Below are 23,749 nucleotides of genomic sequence, written 5' to 3'. Positions count from 1 at the left end.
AAGAGGAGGCGCAGGCAGTCCTTGTCAAACAAGTCAAAACGAGTCTATAAAATAGATGCTTAGCTCCAGCCTCTGATGAACCTCAGCCGCACCCTGGTCCCGACGGCTCCTCCAGCCGGCCACACGCTTCTTAACGGCGACCAGTCGAGTAACCCGCGGCCTCCAACAGCAACCCGACGGATGGCGCTTCCTGGCAACCAGTCCTCTCGTCGCTAGTTCCTGAGCCTGCTCGTGCCGTCCTCCACAAAAAACAGCCCAAGTCCGTCCGCCTCTTCTCTCTAGATGTCTCACCATCGATGATTTTATCCCAGTCCCAGTCTGCACGCTGCTCAATCAGAATGCGGAACACCTGTGCTGATGCAGTGGGCGTCTCCGGGTGCGCGTGGCACGTGACCTCAAAAACATGCAACACAACAACAAAAAAAACTTCAAAACATAACAATCCTAAGCAACAAATATAGAAAACATCACTTGAACTCAAAAGGAAAAACGAGGCCACATTACCACACATGGCTCCTCTATTGAACCTTTAACAAAGTTTTTACCAGCGTATCACTGAGAAGTAGCTCCTATAATGAGCTCAGCTGATGTTCCATCAGGTGTTTGCTAATTGTTGCTGGCTAGTCTACAGGAACTGAGTGGGAGAGTCATGGGAGAGGGTTGCTCTGTGAAGCAGAAGCTCGGAAACTTGAAATCTTGGAAACTGCTGCTCTGAGGCTGCGCCTTGAAGGCGGAGCTCAGCCTCTAAGCGAGCCTTTAAGCGAGAAATATTAGCTTTAGCTGCTAGCTTCAGCACACATTTTTAAAATGATGTTTTTAGATTTTATCGTTTCAGTCAAAAACACTCATGTTTTCACTCACTTTGCAGCAGTGAGCAAGAGTGTGAAACTGCTGACATATGCCTGAAATATTTCCCAAAAGTTTGTTCTTTTTTGTTGTTGTTTTTCTTGTTGCTGTGGCAAAGGCTGTAAACACACACAGTGTGTTTGGAGCATAGATAATAAGGCTGCACCAGACTGCGTTATCCTCACTAAAAAAAACTAGCCAGAATAATGGTATGCCTGAAGAGTGGATGAAACACCAGAGGATCGGGAGGCTTAGTGGAGCTACAGGCTAACAAGCCTCCTCCAGAAGGAGCTCAGGCTGACGAAGGGTTAGCATTCTGGCTGACATTTCTACCTGCTACTCTAGGACAGTGGGGAAGAGACCTAATGTAATGAATACCTTAATACCACTAAAAATAGAAAATAAGTGGATTAACATGATTAAGTTATGATTTGGTGACAGAATCAGTTTTACAAGTCAAATGAAAAGGTCATGTTGGGTGTTTAGTTTTATTCCACTGTGACTTTGTTTGTCTAATTTAGTTAGTTTTAGTCCATTTATAAAAACGGGTCTGCTTGTTTTTATTCATTGTTAGTTAAATATTGTTTCATTTCAGTTTAGTTTTTATTAGTAGTAGTTTTAGTTTTTTCATACTTTGGTTCATTTTTAGGTGCAGAATTCAAAAAGGTCAAAGTATCATATTGTTATTGTGATACGGAACAGAAAATACCATTTTCAAAAGATTGATTCGATTACTGTTGAACAACATCTGACTGGTGTTTTCTAGAAACTTTTGCTGTCGCCGTTTAGAGGAGTAGCGCCACCAGGAGGCTTATGGAGAACAGAAAATTTCATCAGTTCAAATAAATAGATTCACAACAAAAATGGAGAATATTACACCTATAATGTTTTAGTTAATTTTATGAATGCGTTATATTAGCTATAGTTTTCTACGTTCTCATTTATTTCAATTAATGAAAATGTTTTTTCAATTTCAGTTTTCCTTATTTCATTAGTTTTAGTTAACTATGATGACATAAATGTCCTTTTAAACATGCAAAGCATGTAAAAAGTGATCATCTTCTTCTTTTCTTTTAATAAAATGCTTTATGTATATTCATAGTGGTGCATGCATCGTTTTATATCCACAATATGCCGACGTAAAGGGGCCACATGCAATAATCAGACAAGCAGGTGGCTGAAAAGTTGGTGGAAAATATATTTTTAGTCGTTGAACCATAGCCTCACATTGTCCAGGCACTGTCTGACTACAGTTACCATGGTTACCTCTGAAACTTTGTACAAAATGCATTTACCTCTTACATAAAACAATGGCATACGAGGATGAGGAAATCAAACCAGGGGTTGAGTTCCTGTCTGGAGAAGTTTTTAAACTTTTAAAAAACAGATGCATAACATAAATGAATTAGTTGAAACAGATCTAACATAAAATGCCTTCTTTAGTTTCTTGGACAACTTTGAACCGAGACATTTACTAAGTGTGGGATTTAAATGCAGGTTTCTGAGCCTCCATGTGTTCTGTCATATTTTTTTTAACAAACAACGGATGTCAGCCCCCAGCTAATTAACCCCCACCTACATAACGTCCAGCAGAACTCTGGCTTTTAGTAGATGACTGAGACAATCAAGCTGGGCCAGCTGGTGCCACACACACACACACACACACACAATTAACTGTTTGTTCTTGAACTGCCTCTGCTTTATGACACTCAGGACACACACAGCCTTCAGTAGAGAAAATGAAATACTGGACTTTAAGACGTCAGAACACTTTATGTTACAGAAAACATTAGCATGTTCAATAACCTTAGTGAAAAGTCCTAGATATTTTTATTTCAATGAGAAAGAGCAGAAAGTGGTATCTTCTGTTGAGAATTAATTATCCAATCAAAGTATACATAATCACAATAATTCTCTGACCTTTATGAATTCTGCAACTACTGCTATACTAATAGAACGAAAAGAAACTCAACTAAAACTAAGCAATATTTAACTAACAATAACTACGGTAGCTAAAGCTAGCAAACACACTCTAAAAACTAATTAAAACTAACTCAATTAGGCAAAAAGTTACAACAAAATAAACTTAAACTATAATGAAAAACACAAAACTACTGTAACCCTGACCTCTCCACACCTGCACCGATGTATTCATTCATGCAAAAGGAGCCGCAAACGAGTAGAGTACACAGAAATTACTATCGTTTTCAGAAGCCTGTCATTTATGTTTTATATAATGCTTTCTTATTTATCTTATTTAGTATTCTAATTTTCCACTTATTATTTTTTATTATTTTTAGTATTTTTTAAAATTATTTTTATGCCTTAATCAGCAAAATTACAAGAAACAAAGGCTTGAAATATGTCTATCTGTGATGAATCTATGAATTTCCCTTTCTGAAATAAGTGAGGATACAATCTGTAACTTTTTAACAACATTCTGTCTCTTCAGATGTACTCATATGAAGATTTTTTCTCGTCCTTCATGGAAAAGAAAAGAATTTGAAGCTAAGGACAGATAGCAAGGAACATTTCTCAGAACCCGCACTGTGAAAAACAACCACACTGCAAGCTGCATGTATAAAATTACAGCTGCTCCAAGGACAAAACCCAGAGGAGAATAACAAAAGGAACATGAAATATTGTTCTGTTTGGAATTTGACAGGGTTTGTTAATGGAAGCTGGCAAAATATATTGGATTGTTAATTAAAAAAAATAATGAAAAGGGAACAAGTGGGAAATCTATTGTAATATTGCTTTTGTCATCAGAACTGAAATTGTTTCCCCCTTTAATTACTGACTTTGAGAAAATTCCAATTCATCTTCTAAAACAAATATTTTTTTACAGTGCTTGTCAGATTCTTCTGTTTGCCTTTGCTCTGCACCTTCCACTCAATATATGTGTCTAAAATTCATCTCCTTAGCCACAGACAGATTTGTTCTTTATTCAAAATATTCGCCATGAACATTCTCCTCATCTCAACATGTGGACATTTAAAACATCTGGTTCACATCTGTTCAAACAGGTGCAGGTCTTTCCCTGAATATGTTCGTCTTGTGTTGGTCACATCTGTTAAAAGTCTCGCAAAAAGTATTAAGTCAAGTTCAAGTTACAGGTTGTGGCGCTACACCTGCTAACTTCAAAATATTTTATTGGGCTTTTATACAACCCAAAATGGTTCATAAATATGAAACGCTTAGATGGGTTTATGCTAAGCAAGTATGAGCAGATAACAACAAAGACAATGGCGGATAGCACGGAGCTACTTAACCTATTTATTCCTGATAAGAATGGTTGTTACGGCCCTGCGTTCCTGTCAGACGGAGAGAAGAAACTGTTTACAATGAGGTGGAAGCGATTGGTCAAAAGCCATTTGCGTTCAATGACATCCAAAAGTCACAGCGCCGTCTAGTGGCCTGGCAGGACAAGTACAGCTGACTCAGGTACGTGGACGGTGCTTGTCTAAACGTGGAACTTTGTCCCAATCCACATCAGAAAATACCGGCAGTTTCACGGCAGCAGTCTCGTGTTAACATAGCAGTGAAACTTCTTCCTCCCCCCCAACCCCTCCATGCGTGGCGTGAAGTATTCCACGCAGAGTAATAGGCACTGTAACGCTGTAGCGTTAGTTCTAAGCATGAACGGGAAGACGGATGGCATTGTGAATGTTCTGCTGTTTGTGTGGGAAATATTTCAGTGTGTTTTTAGAGGCGTCGTTGTCAGTTGCTATGGCAACGAGTCTGTATGTAGCCTAGCCAATGCAGAGAGCGAGAAAGACGTGGCTTTGAGATCCACTTCAAGGCTTTCCCCTTTGCTGTGGAGCACAGCACGAAATTTAATAATACCTCAATTTCCAAGTTTCATTGAGTTATTATTGTACCGCAGGAGGAACATTCTCCCATCGACTGGCAGCCAGTGCAGTTAGCGAGAGGTTGATCTATCCCAGGTGAGGCCCAGGTAGCTGCTGCCTCACCTGCTGCGCTTCCGAGCATTTGAATAGGAAAATGCGAAAATTCTAAGATTTTGAAGAAAAAATCGTCAAAATTGGTTAAGTTAAATAAAAAATAAAAACTCCCTTTGGTTTGTACTGCAAACCAAAGGGAGTTTTTATTTTCGGGTGGTTAAACTTTAAAATAATTCCTAATTTTATTCAGTTTTTTTATTTATTTATTGTTTTATAAGTCCCTATATTAGGTCAAGTCAAAAAATGCTTTAAATCTGACTTCTTTATTGAAAATATTTACACTTTATTGAATTGTCCTGAATTATTTTTACTCATTGTTTTTATGTTGTATATTCAAGTTGCACCGCTAAAATCTGGATATATTTTAGGTTGTTTGTTTGTGTTGAGGTTTTTCACGTTTTTGTTCAGTTCCGTTGGTTTTCATGTATGTGTTGTGAATACAACATGTATACGTTGTGGTATCATTTCAAGTTGATTGTATATATTATTTTAAATGTAAATAAAAATTTTTAAAAAACTTCGTGATAGGCCTTGATTTAAAGACTACGTATATAAATTGGACTGTCTGTAAAATACCGTCCACTGTACCATACAGCTACAGCCACCCCTGCTTTCTTTCTGCACCGTCTAAAATGCTTAGGATCTCTCCTGGACGTTGTGAACAAATTTCATTTGCTTGTAGAGAATGAATTGATTTGGTTACATGGGTGGGTACTTTCCAAGAAAGACAGCATATTATGGGCAGGGGAACATCTCAAATAGGAAATGAAATAAACAAGAAGATATCTTATGACCGGGTGATGACTTAATCTACCCATTATGAGACTAAGCCCCCTGTTTAATCCATTTGTGTGCTTTTTTTTCTTTTTCCTGCATGGAGACCTTTGTTCATATGAAAGAAAAGATGACATGAATGAGGTTTTGTGGGCTGTTTGTCATTAGTATTGATTCTATTCTGTGGATACAGATATGGAGCCTGTTTGAATTGTACACTGACAACAGCTCCAGTCAATAAAGAGGCAGAACACAGGTCAATAAGAGGTAAGCTATTACCACAAAAGAAGTACGCGAACAACAGACCAGGTGGTTTCACCGACACTGCATCATTGTTACGGTTGACAGTCACTGAGTCAAACCGCATTATCTGTCAGTCACTAAAATATTGCTGTCAATACGTCAATCCTAGGTCAGAAACAGTCTGTTTAAAAAAAATCTACATGCACAGGATCAGACAGATACTGATTGAAATTGTCTCTTTGGATTGAAAAGCAGCATGTCTCCATCTCATCCCCAGATGAGGAGACGGGTCTGCAGGTGCATCAGGTAACTCGCCCTCCAGGCTTCAACGTCAACCGGCGCCGCAGCAGAGCCGTGCTCTATCAGCTGTCAGGACACCTGCAGAAACAAGACAAGAGCAAGCTCAAGATCAACAATGTGAGTTTCCCAGCGTCGGCGTGGATGAATCTCTGCTGCTTTGTTGAGAGGAAAAGAATCTACAGCTGGGTGGAAACCAGTCAAAAAGACAAACGTGCTCTCCTGCAGTTAGAAAACTTTTTGACCTCAATCCAAAATATTTTCTAGAAGTTGGGGAGACTTGGGTAAGATGAGGCATTGTTTATATTTGGGATCATTAGATGAAGGTAGCCTTTGTTTAGTTTGGTCGCTAACTAACGCTGCCTTCATCTACTGGCTCAACTAACCCCAAAACTACTGTTTCAACTTTATTTGTTCCCACACCTAAAAGTCTACACTTTTATCTTCTACTTATGACCTCATGTCATAGCTCATACATAGCACAATTGATATATGAAACAAATTTAAATATACCCATTATGATCTAAACACTGTTCTTATGAAGCTCATGATAGACTAAATTCCCTTTGAATAGAAAGGAAAAAAATCGTTTTTAAGAAATTAAAGTCAGACAAATTACCCAGGAGGGTCTGCTTTCACTAATTTCATTAAATGATGCCTTCCTCCTAACTATTTGGTCACATCATCAGTGATTTTTTCACTATTTCTTAGAAACAAGGGGTGGCTTGACATACATGTAGCTTACCCTACAACATCATGTTTCTAAATTTAAAAATATATCAGAGTTTTGGCCCTTTTCTATGTTTTGAAAATTAGAAAAATCCAAACATCCTTTGAGTATAGTGGATAAAAATCCCACATGAAGAAAACATTCCTTCATTCAGAAACTATCAATTAATGCCTCCACCAGCACCAGCACTCAATAAATCATTTGAAAATATGCGGCCCCGTCAGCCTCCAACCACTTCCTGTCTTCATCTTCATCTTTTCTGACAGTAGTAACATGTGGTTGTTGATCATGCGACTTGTGTGATTTGAAAAAAGCATTCCCATCGTAGTTTTACAAAATGGAAAAATTTTAATTCGTCCAAAAAAAATAAAACCCACCTCATGTTTCCATTAAGCAAATTTAATTTCGAAATGTCAAATTGCCCAATTACAGTATATGCTCGATGTAAATGCAGCTATTGTTGTTATTTTTGCTTAAAACGTTCAAGCATGGAATAATAATAATATATACGTATATAATATATATAATAATAAAATATAATAATAATTTAATAAACTTACAACATCCATGGGGGGGAAAACATCATGATATGATAGTCTACATTCTCATCCTTTGGTTTCTATGACACCCAGTAGGAATGCTTGTTACCAAATAGCCTAAATTGTTTCCATCTATTGGTTGTTATGGAGATAGATAGAAAGAGAGCGGCTCCACTTGCCCCATTGTTCAGACTTAGATAAATATTAATAATTACTTGGCAATGTGGAAAGTGCCATAGGCTTCCTGGTTCCAGCTGACTCCTGCAGCCTTGTCTTCAGCACGAGTCGCTGTTGCATTATGGGTTGTGTAGATGGTGTGGTTGGTGTGATTGCCATATAACCTACTGGTTGGCCATCATTAATACTAGAATTATGAAATGATCAGTATTGTTTCGAGCTGCATGTGGCTAGCAGCCTTGAGCTTCACATTCTCTAAATATGTTTGAATTGAATTTGGAACCTGACAGAACAGAAAACAGGTCAGGTACACAACTAGAACCAAGACAAAGTCAGGAAGTTACCGAATAAATGCAGTTCAAACAGTTTCCAACCAGGCAGAACTCTATTCATCTTATCCATTATCCATCCTTAAAACAGGATTCTCTTTAAACTCTGGGAGACACTTAAGAAATTCAAGGACAATCTGTATTTGTATTGCTAATATATGTCTACTATCCTTCAGAGTTGATCAATTTTATCTTTCAAAATATAGAACTAATGTTTGCTAATAAAATATGACTAACTCAACCAGTAAACTGTAATCTTGTTTTTCTAAGTAAAACGAAAAGATTGGTTTTCCATTATGTTCATCTCATTAGGCAAGGCTCTCTGTCGTAGAGAAGGAAGGGAGTCAGAATCTAGAAATACATTTTTTATTTGGAGGAAAACATGGAGGAATTGTTAATACCATCGTTATTAGTGTGTCCTGTGTAAAAGTTTCCATTGTCCCAGATCTGAAATGTCCTCCTCATGCGCTCCGTAGCCTTTTGTTTCTGCCGAATTCTAAATCTGGCTCTGTACTCATCAAACAGGCAAAAGAAAAGCTTTTTCACTCAGTTTTCATTTGCATTTATATTCTTCACTGAGAATGAAGAAAATGTCTGAGTTTTTCCTCCTTAACATAAAGCTCTTTTTACACTTATATTCAACAATGCTCTCTGGGAAATAAGAGCTTCTTTCATAGCGAAGTCTTTGCCAGTCTACTCCATCTGTCTAATCACTAACAGGTTTAAGGGAATAAATATTTCCTAATTAAACAATAAGAATCAAATAAATGCTGTGACACCTGAAGAACTGAAGATGTCCAGTAATTAGATTATGTCCTCGTTTCTTTACGCATAGTATTAGACGCTGGAGGACATCATTTAGTCAGAGATATTAAAATGCTTTTCTTCGGGATTCATTCGTCTCTCAGCCAAATTAAAATCTCTTAAACCTTCAACAACTCTTCATTCAGACTGAGAGGCAGCAGAAGATAAAATATCCAAACACAAGAAGGCAAGATGAACTCTAGTTTCAGAGCAGAAACTCGTTTTTATTTTTGTGAGTTTTTTGGTTTTCTTCTTGCATGAGTTGTCGGTGTGCTCCAGTGCAGCCAGCAGCTCTAACCCCAACAGATGGTCTGAAGGACATGAGGAGTTTTTTCACATCTGGCTGACTCCAGGTGGAAAGAACTTCACATTTTGCTGACTCGGGTGATAAAGACACTGGCAGAACTCTGTGCAGTTTGCTGCTGCTGAAATGTCCACCCTGGTTCTCATCTTCCTCGGTATTCAGTGGAGTTTGTGGTTAACTGTGACTGCAAGTCATTAATCCTTCCTGAGGTGTTTTGATAAAAAAAAAAAAAAACTTGGCCGGAAATCTCCACTTTGTTCTGAACGAAACACAGAAGAGGTTCTGGGGTTTGCTCTGATTCAATTTTTCAAAACAACCTCTGTGTTGCTGCTATGTTTCTCTTTGTTTGGGAGAGAAAATGTTTTCTGTTAGCATGACAGCGCTAAAACCATATTTGGCGATGCTCTGTGTAATTGTCCTATCAATAACTGTGGAGTCTTAGATGGAGATCTAGAGACTTTTTGCAGTTTATCTGGACCATTGGACAGTCAGACCCTGCTGTGAATCTGCTGGGACATTTACGTTTGGGAACATTGCACCTCTCTGGAAAGATTTGCTGTTGATTATAAATATTTCTCTATTTAGAATGAATTTTTTTTTTAAATGTAATGGGAAAACTTGAAAAGTGCTTTTTATTGAAGTTCTCTTTGTAATATTAAAAATCAGAATGTGAATTATTTTTGCAGAGTGTTGCACAGTGGATCCCCCACTCTGTCTGATAGAGGGTCATGGAGGGATTTGAGGGAGCAATAAAAATAAATACAAAACTTCTTAAATGAGGTTTTATTGGCTGGTGGCAGTGGATCTGAAGCATGGTGGCAGTGATGCAGGATATTTATGATGTAGCCATGTGCACTGATGAGATGCTATCATCCTCCAACCACTTCCTGTTGTCTTCTTCTTCATGGTTTGCTCCAGTAGCAACATCCGGTTGTTGATCAGGTGACTCGTGATGCAAAAAAAAGTGCTTTCATTGCAGTTTTGCATAGTAAATAAAGTTTTATATGGCTTTTTAAAAAGCACCAAAACTTTTTATCAAAAAACAAGACTTTTTTTCTGAAATTGGTATATATCCATTAAACGTTTTTTTGTTGTTGTTGTTTTTTTTTTTTACCAAATGTCAAATCCATCCATCCATCCATCCATCCATCCATCCATTTTCTGTTCACCCTTGTCCCTAATGGGGTCGGGAGGGTTGCTGGTGCCTATCTCCAGCTACGTTCCGGGCGAGAGGCGGGGTACACCCTGGACAGGTCGCCAGTCTGTCGCAGGGCCAAATGTCAAATTACAATGGAAATGCTGCTATTGTTAATTTGAGCAAATCTGATATTTACTGGGAGAACATTTGTTGAATTGCTTATATTTGATGCAAAAACAATGTAGATATTGACACATTGATTATAATCACAAGATTCCTTCTATAAGTTACGAATGCAGATAAAATGAAAGAAATGGTGAACACAGTTTAACAGAAAACAGCAGCAGAAGACTCCCTGTCTTCTGACGACTTTCATAGGCAACATCCAAGGCTAAGGTAATCTTTTTTTACAAAGTGTTTCCTCATCACCAAAATCAACAGGTGAAGGTGAGGCAGCGCTCCATCAAGACTCCAGCACTTTCTCTGCCTTCACTTGACGGAGTTTAAACCACAAGGACAGCAAGACAGAACATTTAGCAACTTCAAACTTTTTAAACCCTGGGTATACTTTGATCCCGGTATCTTCTGCTGCCTCTCAGTCAGTGTAATTCAAACTGTTATAACCGACAAATATAGTCTCAAAGGCAAAAAAATATAGGATAACAATAACATGCGGCCCAGATCTGAAAGGGTTTAGAAAATCTCATTCTAAAATATTAGGCTGAACACTTTATCTCTATACTAAATGAGGACAAATCATGCAGTCTTAATTTTAAAAAAAGATTGTGTTTTGTATAATTCCCACAATTCTAGTGTTTTTGAGATGAGCTTAGATTTTTACAAGCTTTTTTGTAAATATAAGAGAGCTGCATACTATTTTTATCCTGTTTTTGTTTGGTTTGGGGTTTTTTCAGAGCACATGAAAATCAGATGGGGTTTTAGTTTCTATTTGTATGGAAATGCTGAAAGTTGGAAGTTGTTTGAAGACACCAGCAGAGGCCTTTTCCCAAAGTATTTGACCTAATTTGTTCTGTGCTTTATACAAACTCATGATTAAATCCAACGGAAATGACTGGGTGTGTTTTTGGCAGCCGTATAACAGAAAGAAATTCACTTTCCATTGCTGATCAACTTTTGGAAATAAAACTTGTGAGCAGGAAGTAAAAGAGGCGACTCGAGGCCCTGACGTGATGTTGCCGTTAACAACCGTGTTCCTTTGATCCGATACAGAACATGTTTGGGCAGAAACCTCCGATCCCAGAGTACAAAGTAGCAGCCATCCAGAAGTCCCGCTTCATCCTGCTCCACTATGGCACCTTCAAGGCCGGCTGGGACTGGCTGATTCTGCTGGCGACCTTCTACGTGGCCGTCACCGTTCCCTACAACGTCTGCTTCAGTGGAGGGCGGGACGAAGGCGGCGCCTCGAGAAGTCCACCCAGTGTCAGCGACATCCTGGTGGAGATCCTTTTCATTTTAGGTGAGAATCAACTCAATAAAAAAATATATATATTTAAATATACATATGTATATATATATATATAGTTATAACTAGATCATTTTTAAGAGGTCAATAACAAATGAAATGAATAACTCGCTCATGTTGTTTATCTCCTACAGATTTAGTTTGATTTGTCACTTTCAGCAACACGGCAGTTTAAAGCCTTTTACATGATAAAAACACAAAAATACAAAGTCATGAAAACATCATAAAGTCACCAATACAGAAACCAGAAACAGACGTTACATTTTGTCAAGTGCCATCATCAAAATGATCAACTGCACATTAAATATATTGGTCAATGTTCCAGTGAAGATGTGGTAACGTGATTTTCAACGAGCGAATAGATAAACCTTTGCAGCCGTGGGTCTGATCACAGGGGTGAGCAGCTGCTGAGCCGGGCTGCAGGTCTGGGTCGTGTTCAGCAATTAGCCAGAGCCAAAAGTTACAAGACTTTACTGAGTTTTCTTCCCAACAAACTGTGTGTGTCGAGTAATGCTAAAGCTAAATGATGATTAGTTGATCTATGCCAGTATATCATATTAAGGCCAATAAGAAGAATACTAATGTTAGGTTTTTATACCCTTTGCTAGTTAGTTAATGCCAGGAATAAACCTAATCCTCTTTCATTTCTGTGCAGAAGTTTTGCTCACTGTTGCTTTCCTCGGATTTAAAGGGAATCTTTATTTCCACAATAGAAAGAGCAAAAAGTCAAGGAGGAGACATTAGAGCAGAGTCCAGCAGCAGGATGATGTTTCAGGGTCTTCTCAGGTAAAGAGGAATTAGGACTTTCTGAGAAAAAGAGATCTGTTGCCGGGAGAAACCAGGCAGCTCTCTGTTCAGCGTTTCTACAGATAGTTCAGAAAAAATCATTCACATTCCAACATGATCAATAATATAAAGCAATATTGTCACAAAGTATAAAACAGTCAATGCAACTGTACTGAAAATTTCAACAGTTAACAACACATGAAAGGAACACAAGGAAGCAATAATGATCTGATGTAAGGTGGAATAAGAAGTATTCCACCTTTACTTATCCATCCATCCATCCATCCATTTCCTGTTCACCCTTGTCCCTAATGGGGTCGGGAGGGTTGCTGGTGCCCATCTCCAGCTACGTTCCGGGCGAGAGGCGGGGTACACCCTGGACAGGTCGCCAGTCTGTCGCAGGGCAACACAGAGACATACAGGACAAACACCCATGCACACACACACTCACACCAAGGGAGAATTTAGAGAAACCAATTGACCTGACAGTCATGTTTTTGGACTGTGGGAGGAAGCCGGAGTACCCGGAGAGAACCCACGCACGCACAGGGAGAACATGCAAACTCCATGCAGAAAGACCCCGGCCGGGAATCGAACCCAGGACCTTCTTGCTGCAAGGCAACAGTGCTACCAACTGCGCCACTGTGCAGCCCACCTTTACTTATATTTAAGTAAATAAATTTGCTTAATGGAAATGCAGTTAAGAAAGTTTAGAAAAGTTTGAGTTTACACTTTAGTTTTTATACTTTCCTCTGCCTGCATAGTTCCAGGAATTTTATTTCAGCGTTGGTGTAGTGAGCAGTGAAAGGAAGCAACATGAACCGTTAGATTCTAACTGATATGAAACCGGTTGGCAGAAAGTTGTTGGTCGTTGTGTTAGCCTCCTGCCGGTTGGAGGTCAGCCAATAATCCTCCATCTCCAAAACCTGTAAAGCTTTTTAATGATGCATGATGCAGTAAGACGATATGAGCCATTTACATCAGGCCATTACTTCTCACTGCCGACTCTTTTTCCAAGAAACCTACATGCCTCTTTGTTCCTGTCGGTCTAACTGCGAGCGTGAGATCTCTTCAGCGCACAATTAGTTTTATTGGAATGTTCACCGTTGGATTTATGGAAACCAACTGTGGCAAAATAGCAAAAAAAGAGTATAAAGTCCTGATCAGAGGTGTGTTATTGTTACCTCTCGGTATGGTAACATGTCCGTAAAAGTTTTTACTAAATGATCTAAAGCTGATGTGTTCTTGAACTCTTGCTTCTGTATATTGTTCTTTAAGTTAATATTAATTTTGATCAATGAAAATATCTGGAAAAACTAACAAGTTTCTCTCTCACATAGCTCCAGTGGACTCATACTTCATCTGAAGTGCGGAAATCGACTAAGTTTCCATTAACTCTGATGGTCTTAGGAAAATGTCACAGTCTGACAGCAGGGCTGCGATTTTACAAAACAAATCTTGTAAAATCGCACGCAGGGTCAGTATGACCCCGCTGGACTGCGCGATGTGCGAAAAAGCTTGTGAGTTTCTGAGTGACCCTCGTCTCTTAAGACAGTGGGAGGGTTATAAAATTGGGCAAATTGAAATTACGCAAATAAATTTGCTTAATGGAAATGCGGTAATTTTGAAAAAATCCACGCTTTTCAATAAAAAGCTTTCGTGTTGGAAGGAGGGGGTTTTTCAGCCGTATCAGAATAGATCTATTTAGCAAAACTGCAATGGAAACACTGTTTTTGCATCACGCGAGTCACACGTTCTGATGTTACTGCAAGAGGAGCCATGTTGTGATGACTTTCTGAATTCATCACAATTCTATCTTGAGGAGTGGTGAAATCAATAATAATAATAATAATACATAAAATAAAAACATTTAATGAAATTTTTATGGTGGTGTTTGTTCATATATGAGGTCGTATTCACTCAACACATAACTTACGATAAATTCAAAATAGTGCACAGAATTCTTACTTAAAAACGCATTGAGGATGAATATTCAACCTGAGTCTGAGCTCATATAAATCACTAAAAGCTCAAACGTGGCAGCTATGTTGCTGAAGAGAATAAGTACACACTGCACCAGAACTGCTCCAACACCCTCTGGCTTTCATCCTAATGAGGGCTTGCTGACGCTGGCGTTCGTACAGAAATAACGGAAAAGTTTCAAATAAATAAAAGTTTGTGTAAAAACAGAACATACACTTTTTTTTTCTGCCTTTGCTTTAACAAATGGAAACCCACAACATAAAGTGTGGGTATAAATTGCAATTAGCATGCACATATCTCTAAACTAAAGCTGAGTCTACACTGAAGGCATCATTATGTAACTTAGATATGCTTAACAAAATCACAACAGTGATGTTTTGCCTGCCTGCCTATCTTCTGAGATATCAGTCAACAGACTCAATGCAGAAACTACAACATTCCTGTCCAGATGCTGATGAATAAAAGCTATTCATACCAAAAAGAAGAAAGATAGAAGAGTTTTTGCTGAATGGAAATATAACCACCATACTCATAAAGTTTTGGGCAGCAATGTTGTTCCAGTTTGTCTTTTACATGAATACTTCTAGCTATACATCCAGCTATGATCAAAATAAAGAAAGATAAATATTCTGAGCTGTTGTTCACAGCTCCAACTTTAGCTATTTTTCAATCATTCATCACACATACAGTATATATTGGTCATGAAGTCATTTACCAATGAGCATATGAGTCATGTAATCATGCGATATTTGCTACCATGCAGTAACATGTTTGTTATGACAGGAAAGTGAGGCTGCATGTGACATATTTAGACTGTCACACAGAAGCTCCATGTTATTGATTTTTGTCTGGCATGCAGACGAATAAAATCTTCACTTATGCAAATAAAAATAATATTTGATGTTTTTTATTAATATTATTTAAAGAAGCATGACAGAATACATGAAACTCCAATCTTTTAGTTGACGGTAAATTGCGAATAAAACTTCCTAGTGTTGAGAAACGAGATATATTTCCTACCTGTTGCTAGTTGTTTTCTCGTCTCCCCAGGTCCGTTAATGTCGTGTGTAAAAGTGAAAAAACAAAGACAACAGTCACTGTTAAACTTCACAATCATCCAGAATTTAATTCAAACAATCAAAATGCATAAAATCATATCAACAGCTTATCATAATCATTGGAAACCAAAGCCACAAAGAAGAAATTAATTACCTTAGAAAAATAGAAAAATGGAAAAATACGAAGACGCCTTCAGAAACACTGCGTGGCAGTTAAGACACTTCCACCCCAGTGATCTGACTAGCTGTTATAACTCAATTACTTTTATATCAAGGCGTGTTTCTATAGTCTGATGCGTTCTAACGTACAGTTTAGAGGTGGACTCAAACAGCCCGTAAGGACGTGTTGCTGTTTGTACACCAGAGACACTTTCCCAGGGTATGAACATTTCATGTGTTCATTTCATACAGAAACATTTTACTAAAAGAAAGCGAGACCAAAGTTTATCAGCTATCCATGCTTTTCATCCCTTCAAACTGCCTCAAACTGGTAGTGAACCGCACAGAACTCTCCTGACTTCTCCTCTGACTCAGTGCATCAAACAGCAGATTTTGATGATAAAAATTAGAACACGTTTCATATAATATCCTCAAGCTCTGATAAAACAGACATGAGCAGTTTCAACACCAAAACATCTGTTGCACTCAATAGTTTCTGATTAGTTTTCAACTTCCTTAGTTATAACGAACTAAAACAATTTCCAGATGAATATACGACTTCTACACTCTTAAGAATGTGATCTAATATAAAAACTACTGATTAGACTCATTTTAATCAGATCATTATATCTAAGAAAAATGTTCTACTGATTAAGTTATATACTGATTAAACTATGAATCTAAATCTAACCTAAACTGAGGCCTACTCAACAAAATTATGATCCGTCTAATATTTCAACATGCGCTAAAGTTAAACATTAAAACTAGCATAATTAAACTAATATTTCCAACAGTAGATATTGAAAGTTCCAGTTGTTATGGATAAATGGGCAAATATATATTTACTCACAGGACAGTTAAAGAACTGCGTACAATTAAAATAAGCAAAAATATTCAGGCGTAGATTTTAAATTTCGGACATAAAAAGTCAACAGAATGCTGCTTCATTGTTAGCATGTATCTGTTTTCTTAACAGCATGTTGTTGTTGTCCTCAGACATCATGTTGAACTTTCGTACGACCTTTGTGAGCACGTCGGGTCAGGTGGTCTACGACGCCCGCTCCATCTGTGTCCACTACGTCACCACCTGGCTCTTTGTTGACCTTGTCGCTGCCCTGCCCTTTGACCTGCTTTATGCTTTCAATGTCACTGTGGTGAGTTCACTTGTGTAACCAGGACCTCTACAAATATTATTTTTTTTGTAGAGATTATCAAGGCAATCTCTTGACTATTATTTAATTTGTGTAAAATGATTGGATCATCCTTTCTTTCATATTGCTGTTGTACACAAACACATTTCCTCTCTAATTAGTTTGGCTCACCTGCAAAGAATTCTAAAAGGTAATGAACCGAGGGCTAAATTAGTTCAGCTAAATGCTAACTGACTCATTGTTCAGTTTTATTAGTAGCTGAAAAACGTTGGATTCTCTATCAATAACAAATTTAGAGATCCAGCTGATAGATAAATGAAATAGTTGTCATTCTTCTGCTTTAGAACAATTGTTTGTTTTTCAGACTGACCTTTTGACCTCTCGTTGTGCCCCTGTGTGCAGAACTTCAGGGTCCACCTGCTGAAGACTGTCCGGCTGCTGCGGCTGCTGCGGCTCCTGCAGAAGCTGGAGCGCTACTCTCAGTACAGCGCCGTGGTTCTGACTCTGCTCATGTCCATGTTTGCCTTGCTGGCCCACTGGATGGCCTGTGTCTGGTACTACATCGGTCGCAAGGAGATCGAAAGCTTGGGCTCCACGGACATCGGTGAGTGGGCACTTATACTATCCATGCATGTTTGTTCTTCAGTTCCTTGCAAGAACATATGCATCTTTTGGATGTATTTTATTAGAATTGTATGCACTTGTCCAATGCTAAACCATATTCTGATGGGGGGGAAAAATGAGACATGGTTTTCACACATTTTACAAATTTAAAGGGGCAGTGTTATGTATTTTTCAGGTATATGGTGGCATTTTATAGCACAATCAATTAACTATGTTACCTTGAGCTGTTACAAAATATGTGGCATGTGTGAAATATGGCTTAAAAGAAATTTGACTTTGTAATTTGATGCCTTGAAATTGGGCCTCTGTCTCTTTAAGAAACTCCTGATCTTTCTGAAACTCCACCTACAGGAAGTCATCACAACATGGCTCTTGTATTAACCCTTTAACAACATTTTTACCAGCATTTCACTGAGAAGTAGCTCCTATAATGAGCTCAGCTGATGCTTGGTTCCACCAGGTGTTTGCTAATTGCTGCTGGCTAGTCTGAAGGAGCTGATTGGAGACATTATGAGTCAGGAGAGTCTTTGTGAGGCGGAATCTCAGAAGCTTGGAAACTCAGATGAAGAGTTTCGTCCTCAAAGGCGGTGCAAGGTCCAATCAGCTGCTTTGCACAGTTGGTTGCCACGGAGACTAAAGGACTTCTCAAACATGACAGAATAAAGGCAACACTCCATGTATGTTTTTGACGAAGGAATAACATTACAACCTGATAAAGCTTTAAAAAATGTGATTTTCCTGCTGAAATGTTGAAAGCTTAATGATGAATGCACCATAAAACTTCTTTCCTGTGCGGCTACAAACTTAAACTGCTTTGACTGAACATAGTTAGCATAAATGCTGTAGGCTGCATAGCAACAAATTAATTGAACATTTTTGGAAAATGCAGAATGGATAATTGTGACATAAAGGACAAATTATATATAAATATTTATAACATTGGAAGCATTTGAATTCTACTTTCTACACTGAAATTCACAGTGTACATGCTTGATGAGTCAACTGGGGGTTTGATTTAATAAGAAGTTAGTTATTCCTATTCCAACTGAACATTACAATTTTATTTTTATGTTGATGTTTATTCCTATTTTTACTTTCCTATCTTATTTTACCCTGCTGACATTTGTTGCTTACATGTTCACAATATAAATTTCATCATCATCATCAAAGCGAGAGCCTCCGCTGCACACTTTAACATCCAGTGTTGTGCAGGATCACAGTTTGAAAAACTGCCTGAAGATCAAATCTGATGAAACTGTTTATGTGCTACAACCTTGAACAGCCCTAACTGAACAGACCCATCATTTTTTTCATAAAATTGGCCAAAAACAGGAAATGATGTGATAACTCGCATGAAAAACACATTGACCGGTAGCACTGGTATTTTTCTGTCAGTTTTATTGTAATCACACAAATAATATGTGGGCAATATTCTTTTCCACCACTCATCATTTGTCATTGCTTTTCATCCATTTGTTCTCAAAAGGGGGAAAAAAACTGTTTTATAATTGCATTTCTAATCTTGGTCACATTGAAAGAATGTTAAAGATCTATTCTCTTCTATAGTAAAATCTTGATTTATATATATATATATATATATATATATATATATATATATATAAATAAGAAAAACTGTCTGAAAAAAACTTTACTCACATAAATTAAATGAATCTTGACTTATCTTGGCTGTGTTTGCTTGTGCAATTACAAAAACCAAAAACAAAACAAACAAAAACTAGAGAAGCCACAACCTGAATGTTTTTCCATGAACTCCTTCCACACACTCCTCCTCTCTGTTGTGCCTGTGTGGAGCAATCACTGGAGAACCGGCCATGCAGACATGACTCAACATATGCATTCTAATCCTGATGCCTGACTAAGTCATCAGTCTTTCATTTTTATTGTTGAGGTCAGAGGGGAAACACAAACCATCAAAAAAGAAAATGCACTCCTACTATATTGTGTTGAACAGCCCAGGGCTGAAGTGCAGCAGTCTGGTGTGTTTCAGCACAAACATTCTAATGTGTGTTCAAGGCACCAGGTGGGGCGTGTTCATTAACGAGACGCAACGCAACGCTTCCGATGCGTTCTTCCTTTAAAGTGAGAATTTGCATTTAATCAATAATAATCATTAAACAGTAACAGGCTGAACACAGGTCTGCCACACTGCACACACACAGCAGACACGTTACCGTCTGGTAGTATTTCAGATATTTAAAACAATAACTCATCTAAGACAACACTGGTCAACAGCCAAAAAATTGTTTTAAGGTCATGTTGTTGAGTTGAATCCAAAAGTCTCATTGGTTTTCCTCAATCAGGTCAACTTTCTGAACTGTGGAGCAACGTGAGCATAAAAATGCAGGATTTGTTCTGACATCTGGATCGGTTTCCTGAGAATCTGGATCAGTGAGTGATGAGCAGGAGGAGAGATTCCATCAGGACCGAAAAGAGACGGAGAGTTTTACACAATGAAGACGTAATGCTCAATTTACATGCATTTACCCCTAAACATGTTTATTATTGAATTTACAGAAATCCAAGTTTTTAACATTTAATTAATACACTCTATTAGAACACAATTTTTTTTTCTGTCCTAAGATCATTTTTGGATGAGAAATATTAACGGAAATGAACTGATAATGTCACAAAAATATCATCAATTTAGTCAGAAGATCAGATTTCTCTCTAAACCAAATTAGAATAAAAACCTGACCTGATTCAGAAAAATGGATGTCATGTTTGGCTCCAGTGGTGCAACATAGTCATAATTCAGCTGAAACAACTTAGACAACTTCCAAAAAAATATTCTTCGTAACCCAGTGTTATTGACATTGACTGACATGAAAGACTTACATCTTCTACGTTTTTCAGTCATATCGTCCAGCCCTACTTTCTTTCATTGAGTTTTTTGTGTTTGAAAAGGCAGTTGTGGGAAAATACTCCCTTAACATTTTTAGTCTTTTTTTTCCCCTTTGCCTGCAAAGCATTTCATATCCTTTGTTACTTTTTATTAGGTGTTTTTTGTCCTCCTTCAATGAGCATTGTTTTGTGATTAGTTCAGTCTGGTTTGCATTCCTCCCTAAGGTCCTGCTCAGGTTTGCTTCTCAGCTACATTCGACTTGCTTTAAAGACAAATCAAGAATCTGTAGTTCAAACTTTATAATTCCACAAGCGTCTCTCAGTGGAGAACGTGAAGTCCTGCAGGCGGTGTGAAACCCTGACTCACAGTCTGATGAACATGCACAGACACACAGACAGGGAGTTTCCAAGGGCAAAGGAGCAAACTTTAATCCTTTTGACTGCGACCTCAGGCGACACTCAAACTTTATGTTTCTCTTTTATATTTAGCAGCGACACGAGGAATACGGAAGACGCTGAAAATGAGTTTGTTCTCTGATCTGTGGACTACAGCGCGCCATGTTTTGCTTTCCTTCTCTGATTTCAGCACAACCCGTCGTATCGTCCTCTCTCGATCTCCCATCTCATCCATTCGCTCCGTCCGATCTGTCATTATCCTTTCAGCTGAGCGGTGGCACGCCGCAGCTCTGCAGTTGGTTCATGTCAGCCGAGCCTCAATTGACCATTCAGAAAGGCCGAGGTAATCCAGGGGACAACAAAGAGCAGCCTGCAGCCTGACCTTTACTTGCCACCAGCTAAGATTCACAATGGAGGACTGATATCAGAGCAAGCATACGCTGGACTGTTCAGTCTGTCAGTCACTGGACAGCATTCTGCTGCTGCTGTGTCTTCACGTCAATAATTTACAGACTGCAGAGCCGTAGCATGTGGTTGAGAGTTGACTCAGCCAGTGGAGAAGCAATACATCCTGTGTGATATAGGAGACACATCTTGGGATGTGGGTGTTGTCCCTTTGAAATACAGATGGAAGTGGCAGGAAGGGTTGGTGCACAGAACTGATTTGACTTTCATCCGCAGGTGGTCACAAGTCATTTTTATTCCAAGCCTCCAATATTTTTGCTACAACTCAGAGTCGAGTCTCACACCCTCGAAAAACTGTAAGAAACATTTTCTCCTCAAATCTGTAACACTTAGGTGACCTCTAACCCAGGCATGACATAATACTCAACAAATCAATTAATCGCATGATAAATTTAAACAAACTCAATTTATAATTTAGCGTTTTTCTCTTTTTCTACCAAAAAACTGGATGATAAAAGTCTTCAGTCTTGTGTTTTAGTCTTGACCGGCCCTTATTTTGAAGGATAGTTTTGTTTACAGAGACTACATGATTAATCTTATTCATTTCTGTTTTGTTTATTTATTTTGGATATTTAAAATGTTTTCCAGTTCCAGTGGTATGTTCATCAAAATTGAACGTTTATTGATCTGTAAGAATGTGTTATTGCTCGAAAATGGTCTCAAAACAACAATATTATCGCTTATCGCAATAATTTCTTGGACAATTTATCGTCCAGCAAAATTTGTTATCATGACAGGCCTGGTCTAACCCGACATCGCTGTAGATTTCCATCTGTTAAGGGACATTATTGTGTAAAATCAACTTTTTTCAGCTTTATATCATTTTGTAATATTAGTCCCTCATCAAAACATACCTTAAATGTTGTTTTGATTCTTTCATGCAAGTTTGAGAAATCCTTGAATCTTTCATGGCAACTATTCATCTTCCCTGTGACTGCCCCATTCAGCTCCTGCAGACTAGTCAGCAGCAATTAGCAAACATCTGGTGGAACTGCACATTTGCTGACCTTATTATAGGAGCTACTTCTCAATGCAACACTGGTAAAAACCTTTGCTAAAGGTTTAATAGAGGAACCATGTTGTGATAAAGGTGGAGTTTCAGAAAGAGCAGGAGTTTCTTAAAGAGACAGAGGCCCAATTTTAAGATGTTAAAATATGAAGTTAAATTTCCTTTAAGACATATTTAATATGTGTATTATCTTTATAACAATTGAAGATAACATTGAACATTTGAATTTTGTTGTCCTTGTGACAATGACAATAAAGATTTATCTTATCTTATAAATTACTCTATTGTGCTACAAAATGAACACTGCCGCTTTAATAAACAGTTGTCTTTTAACTTTTAATAAAATATGGAATCTATTTTCTAAATCGATATTTAGAACCTTTGTTCTAAATTGTAAATGGACCACATATCTAACTAAGCACTCACTTCATAAACTAAAAACAGCAGCATAAGCTCACTTCAGCAGAGAGCCACATGTCGACAATAACAGGAAAGCACCACAAAAAGCCAGACTGCACTGCAGGAGAGACATTGAGGCGATTTTTATCGTACCTCTAAAAAGGCTGAGAGCTAGACTTAGAAAAAAATCTGGCAACCAGAGAGCGCACGGTGTCTATAGACAGTACATAATTAGATACAAGGTGATAATTAACTGAGCAAAAATTTAGAGGAAAGACTGGCTGTAAGCTTATCTGACAGAGGTGGAAAAAAGACGGTGTGTTAAATTCCAACAGGAAATGAGCCAACAGAACATGTTGGACCTGAAAGCAATATGTGGAAATTCATATTGGAATAGCCAAGTACTGAACAGATTTCAGTACACAGACAGCTGAGAGAGAAAGTTTACTCTACCCAACTAGAGGGACAGGAGACATCAGCACCATGGACAGAGGCAGACCCAACACAGGACCAAACATGGAGCTTTGAAAACAGCTTCAATTTTTACAACTTTATTTTCCTTGTTTATAGAATAGAATATACTTTATTTATCCCCACGGGGAAATTGCTTATTTGTTGACAAGTTCCCCAAGTCTTAAATATTAATACAAATATAACCATAAGAGATACATTTATAATATATATTTATGCGCCTGAGTTGCAATGCAGAGTGCACTAATTTCACACAGGTGCTGCAAGTGTGCAAAAATCTTTGTCTGAAATACAATTTCACAAGTGCAGAATTTCCATTAAATAAGATATTAAATTAAGATTGCACGTGAATACATTTATTCACTCAATAAGTCACTAAAAATCATGGCAGTGACAGATGTAAAGAGTTAGATATGTTCATAATTCAGTCATGGTTGTAGAGCTCATCATCTATCAGCCAATCAGAGGAGACATCGGCGTCTTATTCGGCCATTGGAGCAACAAGCTCCCCATATGTGGGAGCGGCTACGTATGCGGCGTTTTGGGGAAATTGTAATCGGCCATTTTACATTCGCGTTATGAATTTCACGCCTTTGAATGATACAGAACTTTTTATTTATGAACTGTGTGATGCTGTGAGACTCTGGTGGAGCCAGAAAAAAACAAAAACAAACCATCATCCTCTTACCACTTCCTGTCATCTTCATTTTCGCCAGTTGTAAAATCCGACTGTTCATCATGTGAGTTCTGTAAATAC

General features: G+C 38.1%; 1 protein-coding gene across 1 annotated transcript in view; it reads left to right on the top strand.

The window, feature by feature from the left end:
* Positions 1 to 23,749, top strand: part of kcnh3 (potassium voltage-gated channel, subfamily H (eag-related), member 3) — a 168,086-nt gene that overhangs the window by 112,069 nt on the left and 32,268 nt on the right. Inside the window, exons 4-7 of the mRNA XM_028022865.1 lie at positions 6,106 to 6,245; positions 11,377 to 11,623; positions 16,612 to 16,769; positions 17,169 to 17,370. Coding sequence (XP_027878666.1) covers positions 6,106 to 6,245; positions 11,377 to 11,623; positions 16,612 to 16,769; positions 17,169 to 17,370 — 747 coding nt within the window. The remainder of the gene's footprint in view (positions 1 to 6,105; positions 6,246 to 11,376; positions 11,624 to 16,611; positions 16,770 to 17,168; positions 17,371 to 23,749) is intronic.

The sequence above is a fragment of the Xiphophorus couchianus genome, chromosome 7 (genome assembly GCF_001444195.1).
Source record: "Xiphophorus couchianus chromosome 7, X_couchianus-1.0, whole genome shotgun sequence".
Lineage (NCBI taxonomy): Eukaryota > Metazoa > Chordata > Actinopteri > Cyprinodontiformes > Poeciliidae > Xiphophorus > Xiphophorus couchianus.
This window is presented reverse-complemented; position numbering and strand designations above follow the sequence as displayed.